Source organism: Eurytemora carolleeae, unplaced genomic scaffold (assembly GCF_000591075.1).
Source record: "Eurytemora carolleeae unplaced genomic scaffold, Eaff_2.0 scaffold2150, whole genome shotgun sequence".
NCBI classification, from domain to species: domain Eukaryota; kingdom Metazoa; phylum Arthropoda; class Copepoda; order Calanoida; family Temoridae; genus Eurytemora; species Eurytemora carolleeae.
In genome coordinates, this window is record NW_019398081.1 from 5660 (window position 1) to 24770 (window position 19111).

At 33.3% G+C, this 19111-nt stretch overlaps 2 protein-coding genes across 11 annotated transcripts in view; both read right to left on the bottom strand.

Annotated features, from left to right (window-relative positions):
• The window catches only part of LOC111716756 (uncharacterized), a 16293-nt gene extending 4764 nt beyond the window's left edge, over nt 1-11529 (bottom strand). For 6 of the 8 annotated variants that reach the window (XR_002768587.1, XR_002768588.1, XR_002768586.1 and 3 more), the window contains exons 1-9: nt 11155-11529; nt 10665-10723; nt 10126-10179; nt 9668-9746; nt 9326-9391; nt 8930-9003; nt 3202-3247; nt 2062-2158; nt 687-757 (exon numbers count right to left, since the gene is read on the bottom strand). Coding sequence is in view for 5 of the 8 variants with exons in the window: in XM_023492236.1 (XP_023348004.1) it covers nt 687-757; nt 2062-2158; nt 3202-3247; nt 8930-9003; nt 9326-9391; nt 9668-9746; nt 10126-10179; nt 10665-10723; nt 11155-11244 (636 nt within the window). In the remaining 3 variants the exon portion in view is untranslated. The remainder of the gene's footprint in view (nt 1-686; nt 758-2061; nt 2159-3201; nt 3248-8929; nt 9004-9325; nt 9392-9667; nt 9747-10125; nt 10180-10664; nt 10724-11154) is intronic. The other 2 variants (XM_023492237.1, XM_023492238.1) reach the window with 2 other exon arrangements.
• A 183-nt stretch (nt 11530-11712) lies between these two features.
• LOC111716757 (chromobox protein homolog 1) overlaps nt 11713-19111 on the bottom strand; it is a 7701-nt gene continuing 302 nt past the window's right edge. The window contains exons 2-8 of one of the 3 annotated variants that reach the window (XM_023492241.1): nt 17177-17265; nt 16734-16754; nt 15614-15634; nt 14558-14629; nt 13894-14014; nt 12917-12984; nt 11713-11907 (exon numbers count right to left, since the gene is read on the bottom strand). In XM_023492241.1, coding sequence (XP_023348009.1) covers nt 11857-11907; nt 12917-12984; nt 13894-14014; nt 14558-14629; nt 15614-15634; nt 16734-16754; nt 17177-17265 — 443 coding nt within the window. In that variant the 3' untranslated portion in view covers nt 11713-11856. The remainder of the gene's footprint in view (nt 11908-12916; nt 12985-13893; nt 14015-14557; nt 14630-15613; nt 15635-16733; nt 16755-17176; nt 17266-19111) is intronic. The other 2 variants (XM_023492242.1, XM_023492243.1) reach the window with 2 other exon arrangements.

Here is a 19111-nt window from a genome sequence, read left to right on the forward strand (position 1 = left end):
GGGTTGAATTTTTTTAGCGCATATTTGTTTCAAGAGTGTCAGGAAAAATTTTCAAGTGCAATTAATGAAGTTAACATTGATTTACTGTCAAAAAAGTCGCATTTTTTCACAAAAAACGCGCGCGCGCACGCACTTTTGCTCAGATTCCTTCAAAACCAAAAAATGCACGTAATATACATAATTCTGAGTTTGCATGCAAAAAATCAGCCTCCTACGACAATTCTAAGTTATGTTTAAACACTGTTTAAATTTTCCGGAGAGTAATACGTTTTGTGGCCCCCCCCCTTAAAATAAATAAATATATACTCAATTTGTCAAGAAATATGCGAAGTAATTTTTAGACAACTTATTGATTTAAAAGAGCTTTAAAATTGGTAGCTAATCTGAGGACACTTTCTGGAGAGAGGGTTTAAGCAAGTTGGGTTTCTCTCAGCTTAAAATGAAAAAATGATAGATTTTCCCTTAAACTTGGCAGGTTTTTAGAGAAAATTAGCAGATTACTAAAATTTGAAATTAGCACTAAAGATTGACAATATCTTCCTTTATTTTAGCTCGAAATCTGCCATGCAACACTATATTTGAAAGATAACTACAAGGTCCATAAAGGTGTGCTTGTTAATATTTCTCCGGAAAAAATGCGAGCAAACTGCAGTACACATTGACCAATTACTAATGTTATCACTTGCCTTTGATTGAGATTTAAGAATTGGATTGAAAAGGGTGAGCTCGGAAAGCTCTAATCTGGTTTTAAACGGACCTGAACAATAAAGATTTGATTTTAAGAGACTGTAGCTCCACCAGGGATGGGGGGTAATGCAGAAGTCCTCAATTGGTAATCACCGCCACCCAAACGTGTTTTGCGGCATGCGCACTCCTCAATTGGTAATCTCCACCATCTCAATTGGTAATCAGACAAAAAAACGAAACATTAAATCGTTTATTACTTAAATAAGATCATTTTGACCTCTAGTAATGGCCCTATGGTGTAAAACATTGTTAAAGCTTTCTTTAATGCTCCTCAGTTTCTTAAATTAATCTATAAATATGCCACATGAAGCGCTAGAAATAAAATTAAGCTTTTTAACCCTTTCGCATGTTTGCTCCTCAATTAGCAATCAAGCGCTAGAAATAATTAGTGAACTTTATACTACATTTTCATTAGTGGGCGCGATCAGACTGATTTTTCTAAATTTGTTGTTCTTTCTATGAATGCAATTCGTTTTGTTGTAGATACTTGAACTCGAGTAAGTGATTACAAAAATCTGAACACTAAAGGTTTTTTGAAAATATCTTTTAAATGGAGTTAGATAATACTTTCAACGGGGATGATAATTTGTAGTAAAGAGGCAGCCAGACCTTTTAGTATCTTAACTCTAATCATGATAAACAGTCATTAAATCAGCGCATGCCACAGAACACGTTTGGGTGGCGGTGATTATTAATTGAGGACTTCTGGACACACACCCCCCGCTTGCTCCACAACTTCAAGTGGCCCTCTATTGAAAGAGCAGCCTATCTGATTCACAGAGATACCATTTAAACCTCTAGATCTAAATAATTCAGAGAAAGCTAGTCTTTTGATAATTTACAAGTTTTTGCAATATAAATTCGCAAATCACTTTTAACATAATCTACAATTAAAAATAATAATTTAAAGGGTACCTTTATGAATCAGATGTGCCCCTCTGTAAATGTAAAGTCACTGAAATTACGTCTAATTCCTTAAAAATTATCCAAACCTGCACATTTAAAAATAAAGTCGTCAAATCCGCTTGAAAAATCGTAAAACACATATTCCAGCTGACCTATTGATCCTTTTTTTTTTTCAAAATAATCCTTTATTGTTCAAATTTCCATATTCTTAAGAGGCCGTATATTAAATTTTTTTTCTGCATTTAAATTAAATGATTCGATGAAGATTGAAGAATATAGATTTCAGATTTTGTAGGATCAAAGAAAACTGACAAATAAGATGAAAAAATGAATATTTCATACAACTAGCCGAATGGACACTAGACAGGGACAAAGCGCCCTTTCAGTATAAATTTAGAATAAACCTACTTAAAGTCAGAATGTAAGAATCTGCAACTGTAAACATCTGTGGCGACTCTGCAGCAGGAATGTTTGAAATGATTTGTAAACTTGGAATTCCTAGAACCTGCGATAAAAAATATTTTTTTTTGTTAGCTTTCCGAAAATTTCAAAACTCGACAACATTCATGGGTAATTTAACATCGCCCCGTCGCAAACCTTCCCTAGTGTAAAAAGAGATACCACAATTAATTAACGTTTATTGGACAGGAACAGACATACACTAGTTTACATCAATACATCAATTGCAATTTATTATTTACTTTTTTAAGATTATGTAGTTCATTTAATTATATCCATTAGTCCGAATCATATTTAACTCTAATTTTCAATGTATCATTTATTGACATTTTACACCATTTCCGGCTATGTATTCTTAAGAATGCATATCTGTAACAAAACAAACCATTGGGGGGCTCCCCCTCACTCATCCATATTTAACACATAGATGTCCTTACATGAGTGAAAGGGAGCTAAAAATGGTTGCCTGGCTCAAACTTGGTCGTGTTGCTGGGATCATTCCGCCAAATTTAAACAATTAATTCATTAACGGTTTAATCTTTAACAATTCCAGGCTGAAAACCCATCTCTCAGTCAGGACTTGAAACTCCAAGCTGTAGAGTGGAGCCTAAAGCTTTCCCTAACACTCATGATTTGATTTGATTTTACGGAACCAAAAAATAATAACCGTCATGCTTTTCTAGTTTCTACCAATGAAAAAAGAAATTTTTTGATTATTATCCTTATACATGTATGAATCCCAAAAACGTCAAAACGTGGCACTTCACATAGCCCAATTGATGGGATTATGGAATTAGACTGCCAAAGTGGAAAAATGTTGACATATATCACTTTTAAGAATCAACCAATTTAAGCAGAAAATCCTCAAAATTATAAATTTTACGATTTACATAGAAAAATGGAAACTTGAAGATGTTAGGCTGAACTGGTAAAATTGTAACTAGAGATAGGGCCACGAAGTACCCTGCAAACCCAGTTATTTTACTTGTGTAAAGAAGAAAGACATGCAGAAACATCGGCAACGAAAAGCTATGATTATTCCTGGAAATAAAAGCAAAGTTACCTAAAATAAAAAGTATTTATTTCTACCTGAATAGTTTCATGGTTATCTCCATGTGAGGCCGCGTCAGAGAAACTACAAAAATTTATTAAGATTTGTCCCGTTTTGACAACAGTTTTAAAAGTTTACCCCCCCCCCCCCACACTTTTTTAGGGGTATATATTTGTATTTTACTCCCCCGGGATTTTTGAAGTTCTGGGAAAATAAATGTTTTTATCCTTTTACATGTTTTTTTATCGAAAAATAATTTCCCCACCTCGGCAAATAAAACCAGCTTCTGGAAAGCAAATCGATTTTTTAACAAAAAAAAGGCCGCCAGAGGGATGATATTACAGGAAAATATATATCCCTAAATTGAGTAATTATCTATTTATATTTCATATGTAAGTCACACAAATGTGTGCGTTCTCTATCGTTGCGTTTTTATTGTGCATTGTTCTTGTTCTTGTTCTTGTTCTTGTGAAGTAATTCTCCATCTTCCAAATAGGAATGTTGAGAATATCTTGATTTCTTCATGTGTGGTCTGCTATATATCAGATGTAGCTTCAGTTTTTCTCAAATCAGCAGCCACTCCATTCTTAGTGATTCTTATCATACAGTTGTTTAAACTGACCTGTATTTTTTGCATGTTTAACATCATAGGGTAAAGCATTCCATAGGTCAATAACTCTGTGTGAGAAAAAAATCTTCCTTATCTCCAGTTTAGCAACAGGTTTAACAAGATTAAGACTGTCTTGATTTAACCTTGTGACTTGTTCTCTCAAACCAACAAATTTAAACCAAGTGTTCTGGTCAACATTGTCAAATCAATTGACTATCTTAAAAGTTTGAATCATGTCTGCTCTTTTTCTTCTATTCTCAAGTGTTTGAAGATTCAGCTCCTTGAGTTTTTCTTCATATGTTGATCCCTTTAATCCAGACACAAAGCAGACTGCTCTCATTTGAACTCTTTCTAAAAAATCACAATCTGCTTTCGTCCATGGATTCCAGACACAGGATGCAAACTCAAGATGACAACGAACATATTGTTTATAGAGTCTGATAAAGGTGAAACGGTCTCTGAAATGGAAGGCTCTTGTCATTTGACCTAAGACTTGGTTGGCCTTCTGAGCAACCTGGGCACAGTGTTTAGATGGTTTTTAGATTATCAGTCACCAGTACTCCAACATCTTTTTCCTCTGTAGAACTGATCATAGGGATATTATTCATGGTATACTGATGCTTTGGATTGTTTTTGCCTAAATGCATTATCTTGCATTTGCTGACGTTAAACTTCATGGACCATTTATCAGCCCACTCACTAAGTTTGTCAATTGCAGTCTGCATAAGTGAATTATCTGTAGGAGATCTGATAATTTTAGCCCCTTTTGAGTCATCAGCAAATTTAGATAAAATTGTTAGTGTTTCTATATTATCTTCCAGTGGGTTTATGTAAATGACAAAGCCCAGCAGACCTAATATGCTTCCTTGGGGAACACCTGATTTCACTAATGCCCAGTTTGAACATGCACCATTCAATACAACCCTCTGTTTCCGGTCAGTTAACCAGCTTCTTATCCATTTAAGCAGGTTATCCGTGAAACCATGGGCTTCTAACTGTGTCAAAAGTCTTTCTCTGGGTACTTTATCAAAAGCTTTCTGGAAATCTAAGTATAAAATATCAACAGAGTCCCCATTGTCCACGGCTGCAGTAACAGTTTCCATAAACTCAAGTAAATTAGTAGTTACAGACTTATTTTTCATAAAGCCATGTTGAGAGGATTGGATCAAGTTGAATTTTTCCAGGTGTAGAACCATTTCATCTTTGATAAGGGACTCCATGAGCTTGCAGGGTATACTTGTTAATGAGACTGGCCTGTAGTTTTCAGCGCTACCTTTATTTCCTTTTTTAAAGATTGGTGTAACATTGGCGTTTCTCCAATCTGGTACAAGACCTTCGCCCATTGATAAGTTAAAAATCAAACTCATGGGTACACTTATTTCATCACAGAATGTTTGTTTGGATAAATTATACATTCCAAAGAATGTATAGACACAGAATTTCTTCTGGATACATTTAATGGCTCCATCTTTCAGTCCAAGCGTGTCTCAGACGTAGTCTGTGAACTATCTGACAAATGCTCCCATTCTCCATCAATTACGAAAACCAACTTGCTGCAGTTAACTACTTTTTTAAAAAATTTTTTTGGTTTTATAAGCATCTCTTTTAACTGATTATAGTTTCTTAATTTAACTCGATTCCATCAATACCTAGAATGGCCATCCTGTTGTGTGGGGAGTTATATTTTTAACTCGAAAAAATAACGAAATTAACATATTCAGTAAATTGGTTTTCCTTGTTTTGAGTTTTTCTCTTATCCTAAATAAAAATTTTATAATAAAGTTATATTTGAGTAAAGTTATATTTGCAAACTAGACATAATTATAAACTTAAAATTTTACTTTTCTAATATTTGATGTATTTTGCTAGGACCTGTATCGTTTTTTTCCTTTCTAAAAAAACCTTTCTTTAGTGTATAAAACCCTTCTCAATAAAGTTATAAATAAGACGTTATGAGGTTTGAAAAAACTGCAATTTGGTGCGTCCAGGCGAAGGAGCACCGGCTCCATGGTTTGTGACAACATATTCAGCAGGATTTTAATCCTGCTGGATATTGCATGGGTCCGGTGCTCCTTGTGCACCGGACCCATGCCAGTTTTACAGTTTTTTCCAATCTCGATCTCTGGACCCGGAGCAGAACCAACTTTCCATTTCATTATTTTTTTTCTCAGACTAGCTTCCTCAAAGATGATATTTGGGAGACATGAGTTTGTTAGTTTTCTAGTCACTGGAATAGTTGTTATATCTTCATCAGAGAATATACTAGAGAAATAGTCATTAAGCATTACTGTTATTTCCCCTGTATCACTTGTTGGGACTCCATCAGTATTTTTAAAGGGTCCTACTGTTGTCCTGTTAGATGTTTTGGATTTTATGTAGGAGTTGAAAGATCGTTGATTTTTATTGTCAAGGGAAATTTTCTTCTCCAAATTTCTTTTAGAGTTTCTGATAGTCTTCTGAAGTTGTTTACGGCAAACTTTATATCATCTAGATCTAAGTGAGCTTTGGTCACTTTGCACCTTTTCCATAATCTTGCCTTCTTTCTTTGTAGTCTTATAATTTCCTTATTAAGCCAAGGAGGTTTATTTGGGTTTCTTCTTTTCTTCTCAGGTATAAATCTTTGGTTTATTTCAGCTATTACAGATTTAAGATAATCCCATGCATCACTTGTATTAGTTGGTAACAAGTTATTCCAGTTAATACTGTAAAGAAAATTCTTAGCACCTATAATATCAGCTTTTTTCCAGTCAGGTACAGTTTGTTCAGTTATATTGATTTGTTTATCACAATTATATCACACAAAATCATGACATGATCACTGTTTCCAATTCTTCCAACATCCTCAATGTTGTGTATGCTGTTAGGAATATCAGTTAGAATTACATCAAGAATGTTACCTTTAATGTGGTTAGAGAAGTCCATACACTGGTTGAGAAACTTATCATTTACTGCTTGTAAAAATGTTTCACTTTTCTTGTCACCAATAGAAGTTTCCCAGTCAATATTGGGATAGTTGAGATCACCAATAATGAATATGTTGCTCTTTGCATTTCTAATAACTTCACTTAAGAGATTATTGTTTATGGTAGAGGAGTTTGGGGATCAGTAAAAACAGATGAAGTTAAAAACATCATCATTAGTTGTGATACTAAAAGAACAATACTGATTAAAATCAGAGTCATCATGGTCAGATACTAAAATATTTGGTCCATCTTTAACATAGACAATAATACCTCCTCCTCTTCCTCCAGTAGCATCAGTCCGATCAGTTCTTGATTCTATTGAATATCCAGGTAAATTAATAATTGAGTTATTTATATCTTTGTTCAACCATGTCTCAGTCAAAATAATTAACACTGGGCTAAAATCCGTGACTGTACAGCTTAATTCATTTACTTTACTAAACAAGCTTTGTACATTAGAGTAAATTACGCGGAGTGTTATTTTTGCTTGATTCAGAGTGCTGGGTTCCTCTTCGGGATCGGTAGGGTGATCCTTCCTCTTGCTCCTGGAGTTATTGTGTTGTGGTCTCCTTCCTGCCTGGTGTTGTTTTCGAATTCTTGCTTTGTGAAGCCGTCTTGCTCCTCGGGGGCCCACTAATCTCCACTCGAAGTTTAAAGAATCCTCTCTGGACAGTTTTGAGTTCAAAGACTCTGCTTCTTTTCTTAACCGTTCTTCTTTATCCCGTTGAAGTTTAGTTAAGTCAGGAACTATACTGAGTTTTTCAAATTTGGTACCCTTCAGGTATCTGGTATTAGAGAGAATGGATTTCTTGGTTTCCTCTTCATTCCATCCCACAAGGAGAGGCCTTGGATTAGCTGACTCATCCCTGTCTCTAATTGCTCCTAATCTAGTCTTAAACTTCACATCTCTCTCCATGTTCAGCTTTAGCTTTATTGCTTTGCTAATATCAAGCACAGCCAAAGAATCTGCTTGTTTTCTTTCCTCAGCCCTGTCACTAGTGGATTCAGGTATACCATGAAAGACAAGATTAGTTTTTTTGTTCTCTCTTGTATCCAACTCATCCAGTAGGTTGTTCTGAAGCCTTGTTTCATCAGCAGCTCTAGAGTCCTCTAGGTTATCAATCTTTTCTTTCATTGTGGTAACATCATCAGTTACTTTAGACACATTATCATCAGTTTTTTGTATCCTACTCTCCACATTTACCATTCTTTCAGTGAGCTGGTCAAGTTGCTTTCTGAAAACAAAACTTGTTGATTTGCAGGACATACAAACCCAAAAGTGACCATGGGTGTCTGCTCTCTTACACATTTCTTTGTAAAGAACCTCAGAAATCTCACCACACTCAATATGCACCCAGTATTCACAAAAACTGCATTGAACTGCCTTGCAATTTCTTTTCACTTGTTTGTCACATTTCAGACATGGATGTTCAACCATGTTGAGATAGGTAAAATCGAACTATGATTAAACTAAATATCTGCAACACAATTTAAATAAGTGAACACAGGACCTCCCCAGTGGAACAAACGGATATTCCGGTGGGGTGCCCTCACGGACTTTTTGGTACTAAGTTCATAAACAGTAAAGATACACTCAGTAAGCCTATAATTGTTTAATTGTGTAATGTGCATGGAAGGGACTGTAAGCATAAATTTCAAGTGACCCTTCATGTAAATATGGTAATGTCCGATCAACAACAGAACCCTTAAAAGCTTTGTCTGATCAGGTATAAATTAAATATCAATGTTAATAATTTTAAAACTGTTAAATACAATTGGGTTATCTCATGTCAATTGTGATTTGCGCATTTCTACTGCAGGAAAACATATTGGAACTTTTAGAAATTAATACTTTTAAACTTTGAAAAACAAAAATCCCGTCCAAATTTTTAATTAAATAAAATTTTTAAAGGGTACCGTTGTAAATCGGGCTTTGCCATTTTTTTTAGAGGGTGACTTAAAATTACGATGACAATGCCTTGAAGCATTATATGCTTGGCTTTGGGCGACCGCGCCCATCTTTTACGTGGATTCTTTAAAATTTAATGAAAATCGAATTTAGTTGGACGCAAATTTTTGAAATTTTGATCATCTAGAAACCTTCTTAGGGGTCATGTGTGGTCCCACACAAAATTTGGGCCTGATCGGTTTATTAGATACAAACAGATAAACAAAGCATTTATATAGAAATACCTTGCTGTTATAAAATAATTCGTCACCTCAACCCCATGCAATCTGTGTCCATCCTTCAATTCGAGTCTTGTTTCCTAGATAATCTCAAAAGTTGGACATTAGAAAAATTTAAATAATTAAGATAATAAACAGGTTTATCATACAGTGAAGAATAATTTTCTATTGAAGTTTTGTTTTCTGAAAATCTTTTTGTTAAATTATAAGTTTACAAGTAAAAAAAGAGAAGCTGTTAATTGACAGTTTCTCTTTGCTTGAAAGCTCAGTAGAAAAATTATAAATTAAAATAGAAAGTAATCTTTAATGTATTGATATTTACGACGACGACTGTAAAAAGTTTGCCATTAATAAGCGTGGTATTAATTTCCGAAAAAAAAATAAAAATAATTTTTAACTTACGTTTATTAATCCTCCATCTTTCACAGAGTACAATGCAAAGATCGGATCGAATTTGAGTTTGAACAACTACATCCAAACATAGAATGATGAAGAAACAAGAAAAGAAAATTGAATGGACGAAGTGTGTACACTGTACAACGTTCATAAGACAAGAAGCGTACATAGATTTTCAAAAAGAAGTATGTGTACACAAGTTAGAAGTAAAAATGTAAATATAAGCAATGCAAGTGTACACTCAAGTAAATAACAAGAAAGTATAATTTGTAAATTGAGAAAAATTTGAAATTAGGACATTGGCTTTAACCGAAATAAAAACTTACAAAATTCAGTTTCTATGCATGCCTGAGAATGTAAAAGAAAATACTGATTAGTAAGTCTTACTCCACAGTCATGTTCTCTTCTAGATACAGGGTAAATATTCCTTAAAATGAAATATTACTGAATTTTGTAATCAACATTTTTTACTTTTCACCCTAACCATTCCTTGTGATCATGTGAGGTACCTCAAAAATGTGGGCTGTAGATACAAAAAAACGGACAAAATCACAAAGTATAAATATGGAAGAAAAAATGTGAATTCATAAATAGAAAAAATCATAAATCATTGAAACACCCACCCTTTCCAAATCCGAGGTTTCCGTAACAAATGGAAAATGAGATAAAATGATATATTCTTTGATAAAAGCAACAAAATGAGTTTAAGGTTTAAGATCTTAAAATTACTTTTTAAACTTTAAGCAGACGGAATTATTTTGTAAGCAGAGAACCTTTAGAAAATTTTAGGAGGGACTGATCCCTACCTTGAGCATTCTCCTTTCAACCATCTTCTCTGTAAACTGTTCTCGAATATTCTCCTAAGAACAGCATATTTACTATTCAGTTGACAAGACAAAGAATTTAATGGTAACGCTATGAATCGGAAATTGCCTTCTTATCAGGAGGGGGGAGGGGTCACTTAAGATAACGTTTACAGTCCCTTTAAATGTTCAACTCAATCTTATAAGTTATTGAAATGGTTGAAACTTGACAATATCAAGATATGAACGTATTATAAACACCAACTGCAGCTGAACGTAAACATGTTGTTAAATAAGTTTAAATATGTAGTAATCCTAAACTTCAAAATAATATTAAGGCAAGAATGTCGTCTTCCATTCAGATACTTGATAATTATAACATAAAATGTACAAAATGTAACAGGAGCAATAGTAGTATTTTGAAACTTGATTTTTAACACCGAAAAACAGAAGCCCGGCATAATGTTACCCTGGAAAGAATATTTTTCAAAAAATGGGTTAACTCGTAAACATTAAAAATGTTTTTAAACATCAAATTTTACCTGTTCTTTTTCCTGTTCCAAATGTCTTCAACTATACAGGAATTCCAAGCCCGGCAAACCTTAATAATGACATTTTTACACCAAGGATATTTTTTGTTAAAAACTTATCACTGAACTGTAAATGTTCTATTAAATGACGCCAGGTTTTTTTAGTCGAAATAAAAGGAAAGAATAAGCTAGATAATACTTATCATTTAAAAATTTGTAAAAACTATAAACTTGAAGTATGAAAACGGATCAAATTAACTTAAATAAAAAAATAGTTACAACACAAATAGAAATATATGCTACAACCGCTGAGGAAATTATACCAAGATTGAATTAACTCATATATCTAGGATCAAATATTAAAAGGAGTGGAGGCCTGTATATTAAAATACAGGCTGAAGAAAATCAAAATAAGAGAGGGGTGTGGCTTTAACGAACTAAATTAAGAGAAGAGGGGACTGTAGCGAATTAAAATAAGAGGGAGTGGGATATGACAAATCACCTGGCGACTAACATGAAGATCCCCTGGAGATAAATAAAGGAATATTTCTGCCAGAATATATCCTATATTCATGTGCTCTAGTGCCAGCATGCTCGTATCTCAATAATTCACTTGAAAAATTAATCCAATCTTCTATTAGATATCATCCTTTCATTATTATCTGTATCTCATTAGTAGTTCTCTTTTTTTCTTCTTAATCCAATACATTTTTCTTCTAACTCTTGAAAACTCCTAATTTAGATATAACTTCTTCGTTTTCTATATCTCATTCATTTATCTCATATTTTCACCCCTCCCTCTACAAAATCTCATTTTTCCTCATTCTCTAGAGGCTTTACCCTCGGGAGTTATTAAATCTGAAAATGAAAAATCATCAAAACTTGTTTTTACCAAACACGAGGAAAAAATAAAAATTATGTTTCCAGGGATTTGTTTTGAAAAATATCAAAACTCACAATGACAGATCCTCAAAAGATTTCAGACTTTCTTCACGTGTTTTTGTCAAAAATGCGAAAATTACAATACAGAAAAAAAATACAATTTAACGATGAAAAAATATAAGCAATTAAGGAAGATATTAATTTCAATACAATTTTACAATTATTTATCCTTCTCTCCCTTTAATTTCGTCAAAATTTCAGGGACGATTAGATGATTGAGGACGAGTCGATTATTTGAAGAAGACGGTTCTTGAGATAAGATTTAGTCCTCGTCGTCCTTAGTATCGTACCAGTTCAGTCTCTCCTCGTAGAACTAAACAAAAGTTGTCATTTACAAAATTTACAATATGTAAAATCCCATCTTAGATTCACAATATTCTAGGTGAAATTTACAAATATGCAAAATCCTATCTTAGATTCACAATATTCTAGGTGAAATTTGATTATTTATAATTGTTACTGTTGCATATTTTTGCGGATCCGGATCTAGGAAGCCAAAATCTTGCGGATCCTAAGCACTGATGTTAAGAGTAATGTTGTGAATCTGACATGCCACAGTCAAGCATCTAAACGACGATATCTTCCACATTACTGGGACTGTAATTGTTAAGTAAAACTCTAAGCAAAGCTGGCAATGCCCAATTAACAACAGTACCATTATAAACTTTGCCAGATCAAGTACTAATAAAGATATCAATGTTTGTATGTTTGAAAGTGATTATTTTCATTTGTAGTTTCTCAAAATAAGCGACTCTGATGTTGACAGTGCTTAGGATCCGGTCCGGATCCGTTGGATCCGCAAGATTTTGTCTTTCTGGATCCGGATCCGCAAAAATATGCGGATCCAAGGGGCAAAATATCAACCAAAAAGTACAAAAAAATAAAACTTACTCTTAGAAACCAAATCTGAACTATTGAAAAATTGAGATTATAAAAATTCCATGATTTCTGAATGATGCATCAAGTTTTAGCATAAAAATAAGTGAAAGAAATAAGAAAAAAAAATTGAAAATTTTGCTGTGTTATTCAGTAAATTTTAAAGAAATATCCTGGATCCTGATCCGAATCTGCATACAAATTAAATGGATCCTAAGCACTGGATGCTGGAAAACATGGAATTAACACAATTAAACACTTAAAACATTGTTGAGTAGATGTAGGGTTCAAGGGTACCATTGTAAATCGGACATTGTTATCTTTACATAGGGGTTCACTTAAAATTAGGCATATAGTCCCTTATAAGTTAACAATTTTATCAAAATGAAAACAATGTAAATTGTGTTTATTTCGGCCAGTCTCTTTTGAAGATATTAAAGTTATACCTTGATAACAATCTGAGGGATCTTAACGTTCGCCTCTTTGGCCGGAACCAGGTCAGCCTCATCGTTTCCTAAATTAAATCAAATTAAAAATAATAAAAATCATTTTTATATTTAAATTGTGGTATGCAACCATTTCCTGAATTAGGATAAAAGTAAAAAAAAAAAAAAATATAACAATTTGTTGTCGTTTCCTGAGTTGAGGAGAAAAATAAAGTTTACAAAATTCAACAATAAAAATATGCCACTACTCTGTCAATTGATTAAAAAAAATATGAAAATGATTTTAAAAATTTTCTTTAAATAATTAGAAAAGGTAGTCGAGTACACATAGTTGGTTCCACTTAACATTGAATTCAGTTTCGAGATTTGAGCTGGCGCTCAATTAGATCCGGTTTTTGGCGTTTCAGCAACGCGGTTTTAATTCTTCAAATTCGGCCTCGAGAGAATCCCCAAAAATGCATGACCTTTAATATTTATCTTTTATCCAATTAACACCAATCCTTCAATAGAAACAAATAAAAAATGTCGTCATGGAATCATAAAGTTGAACGAATTAATAAACTCGATTTGTTCTACAGTATATAGTTTTAAAAATTACAGCTACTTTCGGAAACGATTATTAATGCCCTGGGTTAAACAAGAAAAATTAGACCTTAAAGGGACAGATCTTTAAAAAGTTTTAAAAGTCTAAAACGAGTATGCAGTGTTGTGGAGGTTTCCACAACACTGCATACTCAGTTCAACTACCTTAAATAACCGGTCTGTCCCTTTAGATTGCAACTTATTTCATCCTTTAAAACGTAAAGCTTATAAATTTTCCCAATTCGATAAAATATAACCCTTTAAGGGAAACATTTTATTCAATAAAGTGGAGTAAAGATACCCTATTTCTAGGGACAAAAATAATTTTCAAAGGTGGAGGAAAGAATTTATTTTTAAAGAAAATATTTTAATTTACACCCCTGGTTGTTTCTCACCTTTCCACTTGATAAGAAAGAAAAGTTCTCCGGGATCGTTGGTGGCGCCGATAATTCTCTCAGCTGTCAGTCCGCGGGCAAATCCACGGGGTTTGTTATCCTTGTCCTTCTTCTTCTTCTCCTGAAAAGCTGAAGTTTTTCTCCCCCTTAACTTTTTACCAACTAATCATCAACTAGGGGAGTTCGGGGAGTAATCAATCAATCAAAAAATCAATTAATTAGTTTTAGTCATCAATCAACATAATCAATTACTTAGTTTTAATCAATCTCAATTAATTAGTTTTAATCAATCAATCAACATAATCAAGTAATTAGTTTTAATCATTAATCAACATAATTAGTTAGTTTTAATGATCAATCAACATAATCAATTAATTAGTTTTAATCATCAATCAACAGATTCAATTAATTAGTTTTAATGATCAATCAACATAATCAATTGATTAATTTTAATCAAGACTATAAAAGAAATCGGGACTATACATGTGAAGTTGTAATCACTATTTGTCTGTTTGTGTGGACCGTTTTGCCTAAAATTTTTATTGAGAACTCGGGAGTCACGAGAGTGTTCCTTTTCTAGTTATAAAATTCCAAAATGAGTAGACTGACTATTGAAAAAATTAAAATATCAAGGCAAAGCTGATATTTTAACAATATGCATTACCTTGGGTTCCTCTTTCTTAGCCGATTCGGATTTCCTTTTCTCTGTTTTCTTCTCATCTTTCTTTCCATCCTCCTTAACAAGCAGATCATGCAGAGGGAAAATAGAAATTTAAACGAAAAGATTTTTTTTAACTCAGGATTTTTCTCGAAATAGTGAAACTAGAATAAATTCTGATAAAATGAATCCTGATCCGCATCAAAATGGAATGCACCAAGTACTGATAGGTATACTTTCAATACGCGTAGACTAGATAATCCCTGTTTATGCCGAAATACCTTTTTACAACTAAGAAAAGTGCAAGTGATGGCAATGATAGTGAGACCTTTCGTAGTTGATTTTATATGTTCATTAATTCCCCTTTAAAGGCATTTTTTCATAGAACTCTCCATAAATAAAAAAAAGATTAGCATTAGCACTTTACCCCTTTATCAGGTTCTGTGACAGTGACAGAGATATCGTCGATTTTCTATCTCTTTTAATTGTAAAATTATGAAAATTTCTCCACTGTCTCTGCAGCATACATTCTCACGAACTTTCAAAGAGATGCTAAAACTTGAAAATGAAAAAAATTTCAGCCAGAAAAATAAGGATATCAGATTAAGATGTTTAAGGTACCGTTGTAATCGGAAACACCACTCACTAAATATAGGGTCACTTAAAATTATGTTTACATTTTACTTTAAAGAAATTTTTTAAAAATCTTGTTTAGATAAAAAAATCTTTCATCCATCCTGAATCAAAAAAAATGTACAAGGTGCAGTTGTGAATTAGATATGCCACTCACTGAATGAAGGGTTAGAACTTGACTTTGAAACCAAAATTAACGGTGGGCGGCGGGAATTGGAACAAATGTTAGTTTTTAAAAACTGGGCTTTGAGATGTAAGTTTTTTTTAAATTAACACAACAAAAACTCTTGGACCATCAAACCCTCCTGGAAAATTGTCCCCGAAATGATTATTAATATACTATGTTTAATGCATAACAATATGCATTATATAAAAATATTTTAACTTCCCATAACAAATTATACTCAATTATAAGGTGTTTCTATATACCTCGTCTTTTCCTTTCTCTTCCTAGTAAATATAACAATTAAACCAACTTTATTCATTGATTCCAGTCTTACTTAAAAGGTTTAATACTAAAATATTTTTTAAGTGTTCAGGTTTTAACAATAAAGCCGAGGCCAGGGAACTAATTCTGAACGCCCCCCCCCCCCCAAGAGAGAAATGATTTTTTTAAAGATTTAATGTGGAAAGTGGAAAAGAGGTTTCCCGGGCAGTTTTATAATCTCATCTTGACTCTTTAATAAATATTTTCAATTAAAATTAAAACCCTCAAACTATGTCTCACAATTAAACCAAGCATAAGAAGGGGAGGGGGGGGGGGAGCCTTTTCTATTTCATAATTATTACTGATATTTTTTACGGTACCCGCAAATTATTTTTCAGAAAATGTATGAAATTGAAACTTGTTACATCTTATGGTTAATACCAAAATACCAAATAAATATTAAAAAGGTTAATCTAACAAACCAATTAAATTTAATATTGAAATATACTTTGGCCAGAAAAGCGTTAATCAAAAGATATGTATACAACTTCAAGGGACTGAGGCCGAGTTAAAAAAATTTGGTTGGTTCCACTTAAAATCGTATACAGTGTTTCAAGATTTCAGTCTACGCTCAATTGAAACCGGGTAAAGGTGGATTTAAGACGCGACTCAAATCTATGTAAAAATCAAAAAATGTGTGCTTAAAAATTATGTTTTTGTAAAATTCTATAAAATTTTTTAAATCCACGATTTTTTTCAAATCCGCGAACTTTTTTTCTTTGTTTTAAAATGTACACGAAAAGAACACGTTCACAATTGATATTATAGATGGGCGCGAAGCGCCCTAAAAGCCTAGTTCATTAAATTCGGACTCATTAGGCAAAATTTCCATGCAAAGATGACAATCTTCGTTTTACAACGTTGCCATCTATGCATGGAGGGTCATTAAAAATTACGCATACAGTCCCTTCAAAACGCTTTCATAAATCGCTGACAATTATGTTCAGTAATTAATCGCGGATTTAGATGAAAATGAGCGATGAATTTCTACGAACATTGAAGACACCTAGCGGTGAATTAATGTCCTAACATATGATGATATGATGAAGGGTACCCCATTACCTCGGCTTTTGCATCTTTCTCCTAGTAATAAATGGGTGTTTAATTTTTTTTGTTTAGTGTTAGAAATATAGTATAACAGGCAGTGCTTGGGTCCGCAAGATTTTGCGGATCCTCCGATCCGGATCCAAGGGGTAAAAAATCAACCGAAAACTGCAAAAAATAACTTTTTTACTCCTAAAACCCAAAACTAAACTTCTGGATGGTTCATCAAGTTTTAGGATAAAAATAAGCGAAAAAAATAAAACAAATAATTTGAAAATTATTTTTTGTTAAAAAATTCAGTAAATCTTAAAGAAATGACCTGGATCCGGATCCATTTTTTTCCAGTGCGGATCCAGGATCCGGATCCGCATCAAAATTAAATGGATCCTAAGCACTGATAACAGGTATAAGAAAATAAAAAATTCGCAATTTTTGATTTAAAAATATGCGGGAAAACATACCTTCTTCTTCCGGTTGAACTCTTCGATTTTATCCTTGCAATCAAGGTTTTCAACTGGCTCCCAGGTATTATCATCCTCAGTGTCGTAGCCTTAAAAGACAAGATAGATTCTAAATCATCCATGGGTTACATACAGGTTTTTAAACTGAATTAGAAAAGTAAATAAAGGGGATGGTTTAGATGTACTACTTGATGTGTGTGGGGGGGGGGCTGCACGCCTAATTATAGTGATAGTTTTATTCTCGATTTTTATTTTCAATATTATTTTCAATAACATAATTTATTAATTATCAATATTCAATGTATCGGTTAAAATAATGTTGCTTAAAGAATGGGATAAAACTACATATTTACTTATAGCGAGAATTTCCTACACGAGAACTGCACTTTACCGGAAATTTACTTTCCCGAGCCTTGGAAACTTTTTTCATCACAAGCGTAAAGAAATGTCATGAAAATGTCGAGAAAACGATTGAAAAAATAGGTGGATCCGCATTTGAACTACTGCCGTTTGAACTATTGATCATTTGAACTATTGATCGTTTGAACTATTGTTCATTCTAACTACTGATAATGACGTCATTTCCTATAGTTCAAACAACACAATATTAACTCATTTGAACTATTAAATATGAAGTTTAAAATTTTTATACTTAAAATTTAAAAAATAGGTCAAACAATCTTCATAAATATAGTATAAATGATCAAAAAATAGTATAAATTAAACATATACAAATAAAGCATTTAATAGTTCAAATGAAAAAAAAATTCTAGTTAAAATGAGGGAAAAAAAATGGTTTAAATAAACACTAGTTCAAATGAGCACATAAGTAATTCAAATGACCCAACAAAAATTTTTTTTCAGGGTATTGTTAAGACAATTTCTGGATCGAGCGCTGCGGCTAGGACAGACTAGGGGGCCGAGCACTGCGGCCAGGACAGGCCTTTCATTTCAACAATTTTCAAAAATTTTTAGGGATGACACTTTCTGGGCCGAGCGCGGTGGATAGAACAGGCCAGGGGCCCGATCGCTGCGGCAGGACAGGCTAGGGGGTCTAGCGCTGTAGCTGAACGGGCTAGGGGCCGAGCGCCGTGGATAGTACAGGATAGAGGCCGGGCGTGCGGCCACATGACCAACTAAATCCTTGAGTTTAATTATTTTTTACTCATTTGAACTATTTTTTTTTGCTCATATGAACTATTTTTTTGCTCTTTTGAACTATTTTTTTGGGCTCCTTTGAACTTTTTTTGACCATTTGAACTACTTTTTGGCTCATTTTAATAATTTCTTTTAATATTTCAAATATACAATAAAAAAGTTCAAATGCGCACATAATGTGAACGTTTGAACTATTGGTCGTTTGAATTACTACACGTGGTACCACGTGCAATAGTTAAAACGACCAATAGTTCAAAAAGTCAAAAGTTCAAACGGCAGTAGTTCAAACTAAATAGCACCGGAGAAGTATATTTCCGTTTAAATGTGCAGTTCTATCGAGTAAATCCTAACTACTTGTTATAATTTTCGGTCATTTCATCGTAAACATTTTAAATGAAGGAGAGAAAAATTTTGCTATCGAAGGTATTTCAGAAAACATGTGACCAGTCTAGACACTCCAGAGCTGGGACCCTTTCATTCGTACTTTTTAGGAAACACATGACGGCTCCGACTGTGGCCGTCCTTACTCTAAGTAAGGCGAAATACGACCCCTTTCGACGAATTTAATTAGAAGGCATAGTTAAATTAGATTATGTGCCGACACCTATACTTGGGGTGACATATAGCGGCCAGACACTATAGATTATGGAGGCAATGAATTCTAAAAGTTAATTCAGTCGGTAATTTGGGACGACTCGGACTCAATGTAGAACAAATTAATGAAAATTAAAGAATTGAGTATGTTCCTAGAACGATTTTTGGACACCCCCCCCCCCC